Source organism: Orycteropus afer, unplaced genomic scaffold (assembly GCF_000298275.1).
Source record: "Orycteropus afer afer isolate SDZICR_OR568_19922 unplaced genomic scaffold, OryAfe1.0 scaffold00014, whole genome shotgun sequence".
In the NCBI taxonomy this organism is placed as follows: Eukaryota; Metazoa; Chordata; class Mammalia; order Tubulidentata; family Orycteropodidae; genus Orycteropus; species Orycteropus afer.
In genome coordinates this window covers 6,520,217-6,535,310 of record NW_006921601.1, presented here as the reverse complement: position 1 = coordinate 6,535,310, position 15,094 = coordinate 6,520,217, and the positions used below count along the sequence as shown (strand labels likewise).

Here is a 15,094-nt window from a genome sequence, read left to right as displayed (position 1 = left end):
TGGGGAGTTCCTTATGATCAGTTGACTGAAGAAGAGAAAACTCATGCCTGGTTTACAGATGGTTCTGCGCAATATGGAGGCACCACTCAAAAGTGGACAGCAGCAGCACTGCAGCACCTTTCTGGGACTTCCTTGAAGGACGGTGGTGAAGGGAAATCCTCTCAATGGGCAGAACTTTGAGCTGTGCATATGGCTGTTCACTTTGCATGGAATAAGAAATGGCCAGATGTGCAATTATATATGGATTCATGGGCTGTGGCTAATGACTTGGCTGGATGGTCTGGGACTTGGAAGGAGCATGATTGGAAAACTGGTGACAAGGATGTATGGGGAAGAGGTATGTGGATAGATCTCTCTGAATGGGCCAGAGGAGTAAAAATATTTGTGTCTCATGTGAATGCCCACCAAAAGGTGACCTTGGCAGAGGATGACTTTAACAATCAGGTGGATAGGATGGCACGTTCAGCGGAAACCAGCCATCACTTTTCCCCAGCGTCTCCTGTCATTGCTCAATGGGCTCATGAACAAAGTGGCCATGGTGGCAGGGATGGAGGTTATGCATGGGCTCAGCAACATGGACTCCCACTTACCAAGGCTGATTTGGCTACTGCCACTGCTGAGTGCCAGGCTGCCAGCAGCAGAGACCAACAGAGTCCGTGATATTGAGCCAGTCCTCGGGGTGATCAGCCAGCAACCTGGTGGCAAGTTGATTACTTTGGACCACTTCCACCATGGAAAGGACAGCATTTTGTTCTTACTGGAATAGATACTTACTCTGGATATGAATTTGCCTTCCCTGCATGCAATGCTTCTGCCAAAAGTACCATCCATGGACTTATCCACCATCATGGTATCCCACACAGCATTGCTTCAGATCAGGGGACTCACTTCACAGCAAATGAAGTGCAGCAATGAGCCTATGCTCATGGAATTCACGATCTTACCATATTCCCCATCATCCTGAAGCAGCTGGCTTGATAGAATGATGGAATGGCCTACTGAAAATGCAATTAGGGTGCCAGCTAGGTGGCAATACCTTGAAGAGTTGGGGCAGTGTTCTCCAGGAGGCTGTATATGCTCTGAACCAGAGTCCAATATATGGTTCTGTTTCTCCAGTAGCCAGGATTCATGGGTCCAGGAACCAAGGGATGGAAATGGGAGAATACCACTCACTATTACCCCTAGTGACCCACTCAAAATATTTTGCTTCCTGTCCCTGCTACCCTATGCTCTGCGGGTCTGGAGATCTTAGTCCCAAAGGGAGGAATACTCCCACCTGGAGACACAATACTGATTGCATTGAGCTGGAAATTAAGAATGTCACCCGGCCACTTTGGCTTCTTCATGCCTCTGGATCAACAGACAAAGAAGGGCATTACTGTACTATCTGGTGTGATAGATCCTAATTACCAGATCCCTAGAGCTGTGGCCTGCTTCCAGTATATTTATGGACATCCTGGGAAGACTCTGTCTTCTGTGGATTAGGATTCTGTTGTGCTGCCTACAACTATCCGTGAGCAAACAATCCACCATTTGGCCTGGAGATCTTGGATTCATCATTCGTTGGAGTCAACAGCCAGTATACTGCCTGCCAACCTTGAGCTCCTCAGCCCGTGCAGCTGCATGAGTCAGGAAAATCCTCCAGCTTGACGTTTGATCCAAGAAAATGGGACTTGCCAGCTTCTATAAGTGTGTGAGCATTTTCCTAAGATAAATTTGTCTTTCTCTCTCTATATATATAAGCTTTACTGGTTTTGTTTCTCTAGAGAAACCAGTCTAACACAGATATTTAGCGATACATACCTGTATAAGAAAATAATACTATGCACCACAGCCTCCACCACCCTGACATCAGAAGCACTAGATGGTGCTCTGAAAGGGATGACATTAGGAGGTTTTGGATAGAGTGCAAAAAACATGGAACAAAACTCAAAATCATAAGGAAGTCCTGGGTCCACTGGGTGAACAGAAACTGGTGGAATTCCCAAAAGTATGGTCCTTGGTAACTCTTTGAGCCTGGAACTGAACTCACCCACCCCACCTTCTGTCACTCAACTTTCAGCCAAACAGTAAACAAGTCTACAAGGTGAACAATAATGGGAATGTGCACTCCTTAGAGCAATCAACCATTCAAGATCAAAAGGGCAGCATGTTCCCGAGGACAAAGTTCAGGAGACAGGAAGGGGTAGGAAAGAAGGAGGAATGGAAACAGGAAACACAGGGAAGAAGTGGGATGAGTGATGTTACATCATGGGGATTACAATCAATGGCATGAAACAAACTATGTATGGAATGTTGAATGGAAAATTGATTTTCTCGTGAACCTTCACCCACATCACAATTAAAAAGTTTTAAAAAAAAAGCAAATAAACTATAAACTAGTGTACTTCATGGCCATAGATTTAAATTTTCTAAACATACTTAATAACAAATAAAATGCAACAATATGTAAAAAGGATAATGTATCATGATCATGTGGGGTTTATCACAAGAATGCAAAATTGGTTTCACATTCAAAAATTAATAAATACTATTAAAATATATGGGAGGAGCTCTGGTAGCATAGTGCCTAAGGCACTTGACTGCTAACCAGAAGGCTGGCAGTTCAAACCCACCAGCCACTCCTCGGAAGGAAGGTTGGGCATTCCTACTTCCATAGTGATACTGCCTCGGAAACCCAAGGAGGGGTCGCTATGAGTCGGGGCCAACTCGATGGCAAATAACAACAACAACAACATTAAAATATATGTTTTTCAGAAATGAAACGATCAGAAATAATGAGAATGTTTGTGCATTGTGAAATATGTAACCAATTTCACTGAACAATTTGTGTAGAAATTGTTGAATGGGAACCTGAACTGCTGCACAAACCTTTATCAAAAACCATAAATATTATTAAAATATTTTTTGAAAATTAATGCAATTTACCATATTAACAGACTAAAACAGAAAAACTAAATGGTCGTCTCAGTAGGTGCATAAAAGCATTTGACAAAATACAACCTCCATTTCTGATAAAAATTCTCAGGAAAATAAGACTAGAATGGAACTTCTTGAAATTGCTACTATCTACAAAACATCATACTTAATGGTGAAAACAGACATCATACTTAGTAGTGAAAGACTGAATGCTTTCCTCTAAGATCAGGAACTTGACATGGATGCCTGCACCAGTTAACATTGTACTGAAAGTCCTCGCCATGCAAAAAGCAAGGAAAACTAATAAGACTAAAAGGCACCCACGTTGAAAAGGAAGAAGTAAAACTATCTTTATTCACAACATGTTTGTGGAATCTAAGAATAACAGAAAGCTAATAACTGAGTTTAGCAAGGTTGCAAAATACATGATCAATATACAAAAATTAATTATATTTCTACATACTAGCCATGAACCATTGGAAATTTGAAAATTTTAAAAGCACCATTTACAATAGTATAAAAAATTAAGTAAGTCTGGCACAATATGTAAAATACTTACACACTGAAATCTGTAAAACCTTGCTGAAAGAAATGAAAGAAGATAGAAATAAATTGAGATGTATTTTGTTCATGGGTCAGAAGACTCAACACTGTAGTAATGTCACCTCTCCCCAAACTGATGTAAGAATTCAGTGCAATCCAAATCAAACTCCCAGCAGACTTTTGTAGAAATTGATAAGCTGGTGCTAAAATTTACATGGAAATGCAAAGGGCCTAGAATAGCCAAAACAACTTTGAAAAAGAACAAAATTGGAGAACCAGCACTATCTGATCTCAAAACTTACTGTGATACAGTAATCAAGACTGTGATAATTGGTATAAAGATAGACACATAGATGGATGGAACAGAACAGAGTCCAGAAATACACTCAGAGATACATGATTTTTTATAAAGATGCAAAAGCAATTCAGTGGTGAAAGGATAATCTTTTCAACAAATGGTGCCAAAACAATTGGATTTCCAGGCCTTAAAAAAAAAAAAAAAAAAGATATTTGATCTGTACCTATCATCAATGTAAAAATAAACTCAAAAAGGTCATAGATGTAAAACCTAATATAACTTCTAGAAGAAAATAGGAAAATATCTTGATGGCCTTAAGTTAGATATTTTAGATTCAGCACTATAAACATAATCCATCAAAAAACAAATTCATAAACTTCATCAAAAACTTCTGTTCTTCAAAAAATACTGTTAAGAAAATGAAAAGGCAAGTCACAGAATGGGATAAAATATTTGTAAATTGTATATCAGCTAAAGGACTTGTATCCAGAATATATAAAGAATTCTCAAAACTAAATAATAAAAAAACAATAAATGGATAAGATTTGCTCATACGCTTCACCAAAGAAGATATACTGTGTGTCTGTGTGTGAGAGAGAGAGAGAGAGAAAGGAGGAGGAGGAGGAGGAAGCAGAGGTCACATAGATGACATATGAGCACATGAAAAGATGCTCAATAAAATACTACTTTGTGGTGTGGTGGATAAGGCATTTGACTACTAACTAGAAGGTCAGCGATTCAAACCCACCAGCTGCTCTGTGGAAGGAAGATGGGACGATCTACTTCCATAAAGATTTACAGCCTCAGAAACCCAGTGGAGGCCACTATGAGTCAGCTTTGACTCAATGGCAGTGAGTTTGGTTTTTTTGGTTGTGTGCACCTTTGAGACAGTTCTGACTCAGTGACCGTATAGGACAGAGTAAAACTGCCTGATAGGGTTTCCTAGGTTGAAATCTTAAGGGAGCAGATCATCAGGTCTTTTCTCTGTGGAGTGGCTGGTGGGTTTGAACTGCTAACCTTTTGGTTAACAGCCAAGCTTTTTTTTTTTTTTTAACTTTTTGTAATGACTTGGGTGCAATTTTACAAAGATTCATTATGCATTCAACAGTTCATACATGTTTTGTTTCACGACACTGATGGCACCCCTGTGGTGTAACAACATGCCTCCCACCTCCTCCCTGTGGCTATCCCTTCCCTGTGTCCTGATGGATACGTTCCTCCCTGCCTAGTTTTCTCCCTGTGCAAATTTTACCCTTCTGATTTCCCATTATTGACTTTTCTAAGGAGTGTATCTGCATGGTATAGCTGTCTAGCTCAAGGCCTGTCTGTTGTTTAACTGAGTGTTGACCACGGGACTAAGTCCAGTTCCAAGCCCAAAGGACCATAGTCTAGGTGTTTCACCAGTTTCTATCTAACCAGTAATACTTGTCTTTTTTTATGCTTTTGAATTTTGTTCCACATTTTTTCTCCCACTCTATCCAGGTTCTCCAATTTTGATCCCTTTCTACGTAAGTGGTTAAGCAGCCAAGTTCTTAACCATTGCACAGTCAGGGCTCCTTAAGATAATAGTACATGGCTAAAATTTAAAAGACTGAGCACCGCAAGTGTTGATGGAGATATGGAGGAACTGGAACTCTGAGACAATGCCAATGGGAATATAAAATAGAACAGTCACTTTGGGAAGTAGTTTGGCTGTTTCTTTAAAAGTTAAACATACACCTACCATAGGATTTAGCCATTCCAGGAGAAATGTAGGGTGGCATAGTGCCTAAGGCATTCGACTGCTAACCAGGAGGCTAGCGGTTCAAACCCACCAGCCACTCCCCAGAAGGTTGGGCAATCTACTTCTGTAGTGATGCTGCCTCAGAAACCCAAGGAGGGGTCGCTATGAGTCGGATCCGACTCTATGGCAGTATGTTGCATTGTTTTGTTACATAGGAGAAATGTAAGCATATGTCCATACAAAGACTTGTACATGACTGTTCATAACAGCTTTATTTGTAACAACCAAAGATCTGAAAGCAACTCAAATGTCCCTAATAGGTGAATGGATAAAAAAAATTGTATATCCATACATAGAATACTATTCAGCAATAATAAGAATATATTCAACAGTATGGCTGGATCACCAATCATGCTTAGTGAAAAAAGGCAGACAAGAAAAAAAAAAAAAAAAAAAGACTGCATACTTATGATCCCATTTATGTAAAAGTCTGGTAAATGTAAATTCATGTGTAGTGACAGCAGACCTTTGCGGGGAGAGGTACAGAGAAAGAGAGGGTTTATAAAGGAGCACAAGGAACTTTAGGGTTTTATGAATATATATATATTCATTATCTTGAGTATGGTGATGGTTTCACAGATGTCTGCATATATCAAAATTTATTAAATTATACACTTTAATCATGCAGCTTATTGTATGTCAAGTATATCAATAAAAGTTGCTCAAACAAAAAATCTTATACATAATGTATCAGTGGAGTGAGTGTTTGAATGAGGACCACTATATTAGAGGATATGGTTGACATCTGAGACTAGGATATAAAGGGCTTTAGCAAGGAAAGAAAAGCTATTTTTTAAAATTGTATGTTCCATTATAGAAATAAACCCACTGTCACCGAGTCAATTCCGACTCATAGCAACCCTGACTCATAGCAACCCCCACTGGATTTCCAAGGCTGTAAGTGCCTTACCCACTACACCACCAGAGCTCCCTATTATAAAAATAAAATATTATTACTAATTATAACTACTTCCATGAACTGTTTATTTTTAATAATATTTTATTGTGTTTTCTGTGAAAGTTTACACAGCAAATTAGATTCCCATTGAACAATTTGTACAAAGTTTGTTCAGTGACATTGGTTACATTTTACAGGGTATCAACTTTCTCATTATTTATGCTCTGGTGGTTCCGTTTCCAGTAATCTAGTTTCTCTGCCACTTTGCCTTCTCGTCTTTGCTTTCGAGTAAGTGTTGACCATTTAGTCTCATACAGATGATTTTCTAAAGGAGAACTGTTCATTTTTATGTCCAGTTATTATGCTGCAAAATAATAACATTGATCTCTAATATGTGCCAAGTTGACTTACGTTTATTTAATTATAACTATTAACTCAAGTATGCTTAACCTTCATAATTAGTTGCTAATTATAGTTATGACTATAATTAGCCTAGTTACAGAAACCTATGTTGTCTAATCCCTTTATTTTCACTAATAAGAAAATTCATACTTAATGCAGAGAATTACAGTTTTAAAACCTGGAATGTGGCACCAAATCAAAAAAAAAAAAAAAAAAACATTGCTGTTGAGTTCAATTCTGACTCACAGTGGTCCTGTAGGACAGAGTAGAACTATCTCATAGGACTTCCAAGGCTGTAAATCTTTTTTTTATGATGATGATGATGATGATGATGATTTGGGTGGAAGTTTACAGAACAAATTCACTTTCCATACAGCAGCTCACGTACACATTGTCTCATGACATTGACAGCAGTTTCCCACAATGCAAGAGCTCTCCTCCCACTTCCTCCCCACAGTTACCTCTTCCCTGTGTGTTTCCCTCCCATGGACTCCTGCCCTCCCTCCCCCACCCCAAGCTGTCTCCCTGTGCATACACAGCCCTTCTATTCTCCCATGATTGTTCTCTCCAAGGAGTATATCTACCATAATGTTCACCTCATATACCTGTCTTTTGTTTGGCTGGAAGCCACAGGTGTGGATTCAATTCCAGACCTGAAGGGTAGCTAGGAGCCACAGTCTCAGTGGTTCCACCAGGCTCTATTAGACCAGCAAACCTGGTCCCACCCTTTTTTTTTAATGATTCTGAGTTTTGTTCCACATTGTTCTCCCACTCTATCCAGAATTTCCTCCTTAGGTCCCTCTCTGAGTGATTGACAGTGGTAGCCGGGCACCATCTGGTTCTTCTGGTCTCATAGTCGTAGAGGCTGAAGATCGCATGGTGTACCAGTTGCTTGGACTAATTGCTTCCATGAATCTTTGGTTTTCTTTGTTCTTCTTTGCTCTGGACAAGGAGAGACCCATCATTGCATCTAGATGGCCACTTGCAAGCTTTTAAGATCCCAGTCGCTACTCACCAAAGCAGGATGTGAAACAATGTTTTTGTGTAGTACGTTATGCAAATTGAGCTTGATGTCTCCTGCGACTCCAAGGCTGTAAATCTTTATGAAGCAAACTGCCCACATCTTTCTCCCACAGAGGGGCTAGTGGGTTCAAACTGCAGGCAGTTCAAACTGCAGGCAAGCACTTAACCACTACACCATTTGAACCAAGGCACGTAGCTTTTGAAAGCCATGTCACAGTGCCACATGGAAAGCTCTTCTGTGACTGCATCCAAAAGAACAGGCAGTGGCTCAAGTCAGGGAAGCAGCTCCACGGAAGCAGGCCCACTGCCTAAGAGTCACACTCTCACTGCATCTTTCTAAAATCCATTTTACTTGGCACTACTTAAGAGCTGAAATTTTCATTCCATTAAAAAGCTAGTGAGAACATGTTGTAAGAGGGGAAACCTTTAATCATTAAAGACAACTAGGTTTCTAATCAGATGATAAACTGATAAATCAATGTCTGCAGATAATGACTTTAATTCCTATTGGTCCATTGGGCAATCAACATAATGCACACATCCCAAATATGGTCCAGCTTGCCAGTTAAACTTGGAAAAGAAAGCTGATTACACAGCCTGCCTGCAGCATTCATTTGAAACAGCTTTTAAACTAGTGTCATTAATAATTGGAACGTGTCTCAGCCCTATCTGGCCATGACAGATTGAGCAAAGGTGGAATTGCTAGGTAGATTAGAGAGTCTGTCACAAAGTCGTCAGCCTACCTTCATATTCAGAATGTAAGCTGTAACACTGCACACAGCTTCCCTAATGTGCTTATTTGTTACGTTATGTTATGTGCCATTGAGTCAGCCCCGACTCATAGAGACCCCTCCTTGGGTTTCTGAGGCAGTATCACTACGGAAGTAGATTGCCCAACCTTCCTTCTGAGGAGTGGCTGGTATGCTCTTGGCTCAGTACTATTCTAAGTTTCAGCCTGCCCCCTCCTGTGTCCTTGTGCCTATATCCAGACACCTCACTGCCTGATGTACTGAGAAAAAAGAAGGTTAAAAGGCATATACTCCTCCCCCTTTCTGTGGTTTGAGCGCATGTTTATCTACTCTTCTGTCCCTTCTAAGTGTTCTCTAACCCTTAACCTCATTCATTTATGTTTTTCCAGGGCTTTGTGCTCTTAGTTACAGTTCTTTCTCCAAAATTTTCTTCTCTCTCTATTGGCTCCCTCCTTCTGCATTGCCTTCAGACATGCACACATTTCTATTGTCCAGAAAATGCCCCCTGCTGTCCACTTAAGCCATCATCTCTTCCCATTCCTTCCACCAAGCTTCTCTAAGTATGGTTTTCCTTGTATTTCACATCATGTGGCATAAATTTTTTTTACTCAACTGAAAGGTTGGCAATTCAAACCCACTCAGCAGTGCTGACAGAAGAAAGGCCTGACAGTCTGCTTCTGTAAAGATTATACTCAAGATAACCCCATAGAGTTCAGTTCTACTCTGTTACACATGGGGTCACCATGAGTCAAATCAACTTGATGGCAACAGGTTTTTTTTTTTTTTATTCTATAGTATTATACCACAAGCTCTTGGGAAGCAAGAAGCACAGCTTACTGATTTATATCAAGTATCTGGCACAGTTTAATGTAATAAGTGAGGCACAGATCTTGGAGCCCAATAAGCCAGCTTTCAAATTTGGACCCATCAGTTTCTGTTGAATGACCTTGGGTAAATTACTTAATCTTGCTGTTTCTCAGTTGTGAAATGGGGATAGTAATACCTATCTTGCAATGTTGTGGTGGAGATTAAACAAGATATTTTTTTCTAAAACAGCTAGCATGGTATCTGGAAAGGAGTTCTGGTGGCACAGGAGGTAAGCCCTCAACCACTAATCGAACAGTCTGTGGTTCAGATCCACCAGTGGTTCACAAGAGAAGAGACCTGGCAGTCTGCTCCCATAAAGACTTCTGCCCAAGACACCCTATTGGGCTGTTCTACTCTGTCTTGTAGGAGCTCTGGTAGCATAGTGCCCAAGGCACTTGACTGCTAACCAGAAGGCTGGCGGTTCAAACCCACCAGCCACTCCTCGGAAGGAAGACAGGGCAATCAACTTCCATAGTGATACTGCCTAGGAAACCCAAGGAGGGGTCGCTGTGAGTCAGGTCTGACTCGATGGCACATAATAGCAACAATAACAACTCTGTCTTGTAGGGTTACTTATGAGTTGAAATTGACTTGACAGCACATAACAACATGAACATAGTAAGTATCCAGAAAGGATGGTTCCTTTCCTATCTCCATTCATGGTAGGGATTCAAGTATTTGCTGAACGAGTGACCAATGGTTGGTCTCCTGTATATTACAGGTTACCATTCAGTATCATGGCATTCCAATTTTTGTTTGGTCTAGTCTCACTTTTTCTTTTTCTTTTTTTGCTTTGTGTGTTTCAGGTTCACAACCAGTATCCAACTGAGTTTGAATTCAATCTGTATTACTTAAAGTTCTTGGCTTTCCACTATGTGTCTAATCGCTTTAAAACATTTCTTCTGGATTCAGACTATGAAAGATTAGAGCATGGTACGTGTTTCTACTTGTATCATCTTTATTAGTTTTGTGTATTTTTAATGAAGACTTTAATAAAATAACTACCCCCATGTGTAGCAAGAACATTTTAGGGTTTTGCCCAGAACTACAAATGTAGAGTAGATGGAAAAGAGTGCCCAGATTCTGAGATTATACATTTGTGTTATGTTTTAGGGAAGACAGATAGTCATTCCATTAGTTCTTTCACAAAATTAAATCTGTTCACTATTTTAACATTCAAAAGTGATATCACTGTTTTAGCAGGAACTTTTCACTCAGTTTTTCCATCCCTGGTACACTCTAATAGAAAGGGTGCCTGCCCTTGAAGGCAGTATGCGTAGCAGTTAAGGCCATGGATATTAGATGACACAGACCAAGATTAAATCCCAGCACTGCCAGTCACCAACTGAGTGCTTTGAGTGCACTTCAGAGTGCTTTGAGTGCTGAACTTCATTTTCCTCATCTGTAAAATGTAGATTCTGATTCAGTGTTTCTGGGGTGAAAATGCAAATTCTCAGCAAATGAGAATTGAAGCCCTGGAAAAGATGTACTACTTCTCAAACCCTCACAGTAAAACACCAAAAAAACCTCATTTAGGAAGAGCTGTGGTCACTACCATCTGCCAGCCAAGACCAAGAATTGGAGAATAAGGAGTTTGAACTATGGTTGGTGGAATTTGTCAGTCACAATTCTTAAGTTCCACCACTAGTCTGTCAGGTTGTTGTACTGCGGTGGCTCATGTGTTGCTGTGAGGCAGGAGGCTATGCCACCAGTATTTCAAATACCAACAGGGTCATCCATGGTGGACAAGTTTCAGCAGAGCTTCCAGACTAAGCAGATTCAGAAGAAGGAAGGGGCCATCCACTGCTTGAATTGGACAGTGAAAACCTTATGAATAGCAGTGAAACACTGTCTGTATACTACTGAAAAACTTTATGAATAGCTGTGAAACACTCTTTGATATAGCGCAAGAAGATGAGCCCATCAGGTCAGAAGGCATTCAAAATACAACTAGGGAAGAGCTGCCTCCTCAAAGCAGTCAACATTAATGACATGGTTGGAGTAAAGCTTTTGGGACCTCAATTTGCTGATGTGGCGTGACTTAAAATGAAACAGCTGCAAACATCCATTAATAATCAGAACATGGAATGTACGAAGTATGAATGTAGGAAAATTGGAAGTTGTCAAATATGAATTGGAATGTATAAAGATGGATATCCTAGGCGTTAGTGAGCTGAAATGGACTGGTTTTGGTCATTTTGAATGAGACAATCATATGACCTACTATGAATGGAATGACAAATTGAAGAGGAATGACATCACATTCATCATCACAAAGAACGTTTCAAGATCTATCCTGAAGTAAATGCTGTCAGTGATAAGATAATATCCTATGCCTACAAGGAAGACTGAGAGCTCTGGTGGCATAGTGCTTAAGACATTTGACTGCTAAACAGAAGGCTGGTGGTTCAAACCCACCAGCCACTCCTTGGAAGGAAGATTGGACAATCTACTTCCATAGAGATACCACCTCAGAAACCCAAGGAGAGGTCGCTATGAGTCAGAATCGACTCGATGGCATGAGTTTGGTTTTTGGTTTATAAGGAATATCAGTTAATACTACTATTATTCAAATTTATGCACCAACCGCTAATGCCAAAGATGAAGAAATTTAAGATTTTTACCAATTTCTGCAGTCTGAAATTGTCCAAACACGCAATCAAGACATACTGATTACTATTGATTGGAATGTGAAAGTAGGAAGTGAAGAATCACTGGTAGTTGGAAAATATGGCCTTGGTGATAGAAATGATGCTGGACATTGCGTAGTAGAATTTTGCAAGACAAACAACTTATTCATTGCAAATACCTGTTTTCACAACATAAATGACACTTATACACATGGACCTCACCAGATGGGATACACAGAAACCAGATCAACTACATCTGTAGAAAAAGACAATGGAGAAGCTCAGTAACTTCAGCCAAAACAAGGCCAGGAGCTGACTGTGGAACAGACCATCCATTGCTTATACACAAGTTCAAGTTGAAGCTGAAGAAAATTAAAACAAGTCTACAAGAGCCAAAATATGAGCTTGTTTATATCCCACCTGAATTTAGAGGCATTCTGAAGAATGGATTTGACAGACTGTACACCAATGAATGAAAACCAGATGAATTATGGGATGACATCAAGAACATGAAGGGGGAAAAAAGCTCATTAAAAACACAGAAAAGGAAGAAAAGACCAAAGTGGATGTTAGAAGAGACTCTGAAACTTGCTCTTGAGTAGAGGGTAGCTAAAGCTAATGAAGAAATGACAAGATAAAAGGGCTGAACAGAAGATTTCAAAGAGCAGCTCAAGAAGACAGTCATTTATTATAATGAAATGGGCAAAGACCTGGAGTTAGAAAACCAAAAGGGAAGAACATACTTGGCATTTGACATTTCTCCAGCTGAAAGCACTGAAAAGAAAATTCAAGCCTCAAGTTGCAATATTGAAAGATTGTATGAGCAAAATATTGAATGATGCAGGAAGCATCAAAAGAAGATGGAAGGAATACACAGAGTCACTGTACCAAAAAGAATTGGTTGATGCTCATCTATTTCAGGAGGTGGCATATGATCAAGAACCAATGGTACTGAAGGAAGAAGTTGAAGCTGCACTGAAGTAATTGGGAAAAACAAGTCTCCAGGAATTGACAGAATAACCATTGAAATGTTTCAACCAACGGATACGGCACTGAAGGCACTTATTTGTCTATGCCAAGAAATTTGGAAGACAGCTACCTGGCCAACTGATTGGAAGAGATCTGTATTTGTACCCATTCCAAATAAAGGTAATCCAACAGAATGTGGGAATTATCAAACAATATTATTAATATCACAAGTAAGTAAAATTTTGCTGAAGATAATTAAAAAATGATTGCAGTAGTATATTGACAAAGAACTTCCCAAAATCCAACCTGGATTCAGAAGAGGACGTGAAATGAGGGATATCATTGCTGATGTGAGAAGGATCTTGGCTGAAAGAAAAAATACCAGAAAAATGTTTACTTGTGTTTTGTTAACTATGCAAAAGTATGTGACTATGTTGATCATAACAAATTATGGATAATATTGAGAAGAGTGGGAATTCCATAACACTTAATTGTTCTCATGAGGAACCCGTACATAGACCAAGAGGCTGTCGTTCGAACAGAGCAAGGGGATATTGCATGGTTTAAAATTAAGAAGGGTATTCATCAGGGTTGTATCCTTTCACCATACATATTCAATCTGTATGCTGAGCAGATAGATGATCCCAGAAGCTGAACTATATGAAGAAGAACACAGCATTAGGATTGGAGGAAGACTAAATAACAACCTGCAGTATGCAGATGACACAATCTAGTTTGCTGAAAGTAAAAGATGACTTGAAGCATTTGCTGATGAAGATCAAAGACTATAGTTTTCAATATGGATTACACCTCAACATAAAGAAAACAAAAATCTTCACAACTGGACTAATAAGCAACATCACAATAAATGGAGAAAAGATTGAAGTTGTTAGGAATTTCGTTTTGCTTGGATCTATAATCAACACCCATGGAAGCAGCAGTCAAGAAATCAAACATCGTATTGCACTGGGCAAATCTGCTGTAAAAGACCTCTCTCTACAATGTTAAGAAGCAAAGATGTGACTTTGAAGAGTGAGGAAGAGTTGATCCCTCTGAATTGTGGTGTTGGGAAAGAATACTGAAAATACCATGGACTGCCAGAAGAAAGAACAAATGAACCTGTCCTGGGAGAAGTACAGCTGGAATGCTCCTTGGAAGCAAGAATGGCCAGACTTTATCTCACCTACTTTAGTCATGTTGTCAGAAGGGCCTATTCCCTGGAGAAGGATATCGTTCTTGGTAAAATGTCAGTGAAAAAGGGGAAGATCCTCAGTGACATGGATTGGCCCAGTGGCTGCAGTGATGGGATCAGGCAGAGCAAGCATTGTGAAAATGGTGCAGGACAAGACAGTGTTTCGTTCTGTCGTACATAGGTCAGTGCCAACTCAACGGCACCTAACAACAATTTCTAAGGTTTCAGAAGAAAAACTTAATTAATTCCCCTGTGTCCTAGAAGATTAATATGACGTGTCGTTGTTAGGTGCTATCGAGTTGGCTCCAATTCATAGCCACCCTGTGTACAACAGAACAGAACACTGCCCCGTCCTCTGCCAGTCTCACAATCCTTGCTATACCTGAGCCCATCATTGCAGCCACTGTGTTAATCCATCTCGTGGAGGGCCTTCCCCCTTTTTCATTGACCCTCCACTCTACCAAGCATAATATTCTTCTCCAGGGAGTATTACATACTGAAGATTATTACATATTGAATTACAGAATTATGATACTGATAGAACTTAAACTAGCTATCTGATGATTGCAACTGTTGTTTAACACGCAAATCAGTGAAAAAGAGGAAGATCCTCAATGACATGGATTTGACATAGTGGCTGCAACGATGGGCTCAGGTATAGCAAGGAGCCGAGTCGATGGCAACTAACAAAACCAGTCGTGTGGTTATTTTAAGAAAAATCCTCTGAATTTGGTTGCAGTCACCTGGTGTTAGCATTGCAGAGAAAGAAACCTGCACCTAAACGTGGAAGGCCAACTGTTAGTATCACCTATTCCTGCTTC

At 39.9% G+C, this 15,094-nt stretch overlaps 1 protein-coding gene across 1 annotated transcript in view; it reads left to right on the top strand.

Moving 5' to 3' along the window:
• Positions 1-15,094, top strand: part of SBF2 (SET binding factor 2) — a 636,061-nt gene that overhangs the window by 603,642 nt on the left and 17,325 nt on the right. The window contains exon 34 of the mRNA XM_042783055.1: positions 10,289-10,415. Within this exon, the coding sequence (XP_042638989.1) occupies positions 10,289-10,415 (127 nt within the window). The remainder of the gene's footprint in view (positions 1-10,288; positions 10,416-15,094) is intronic.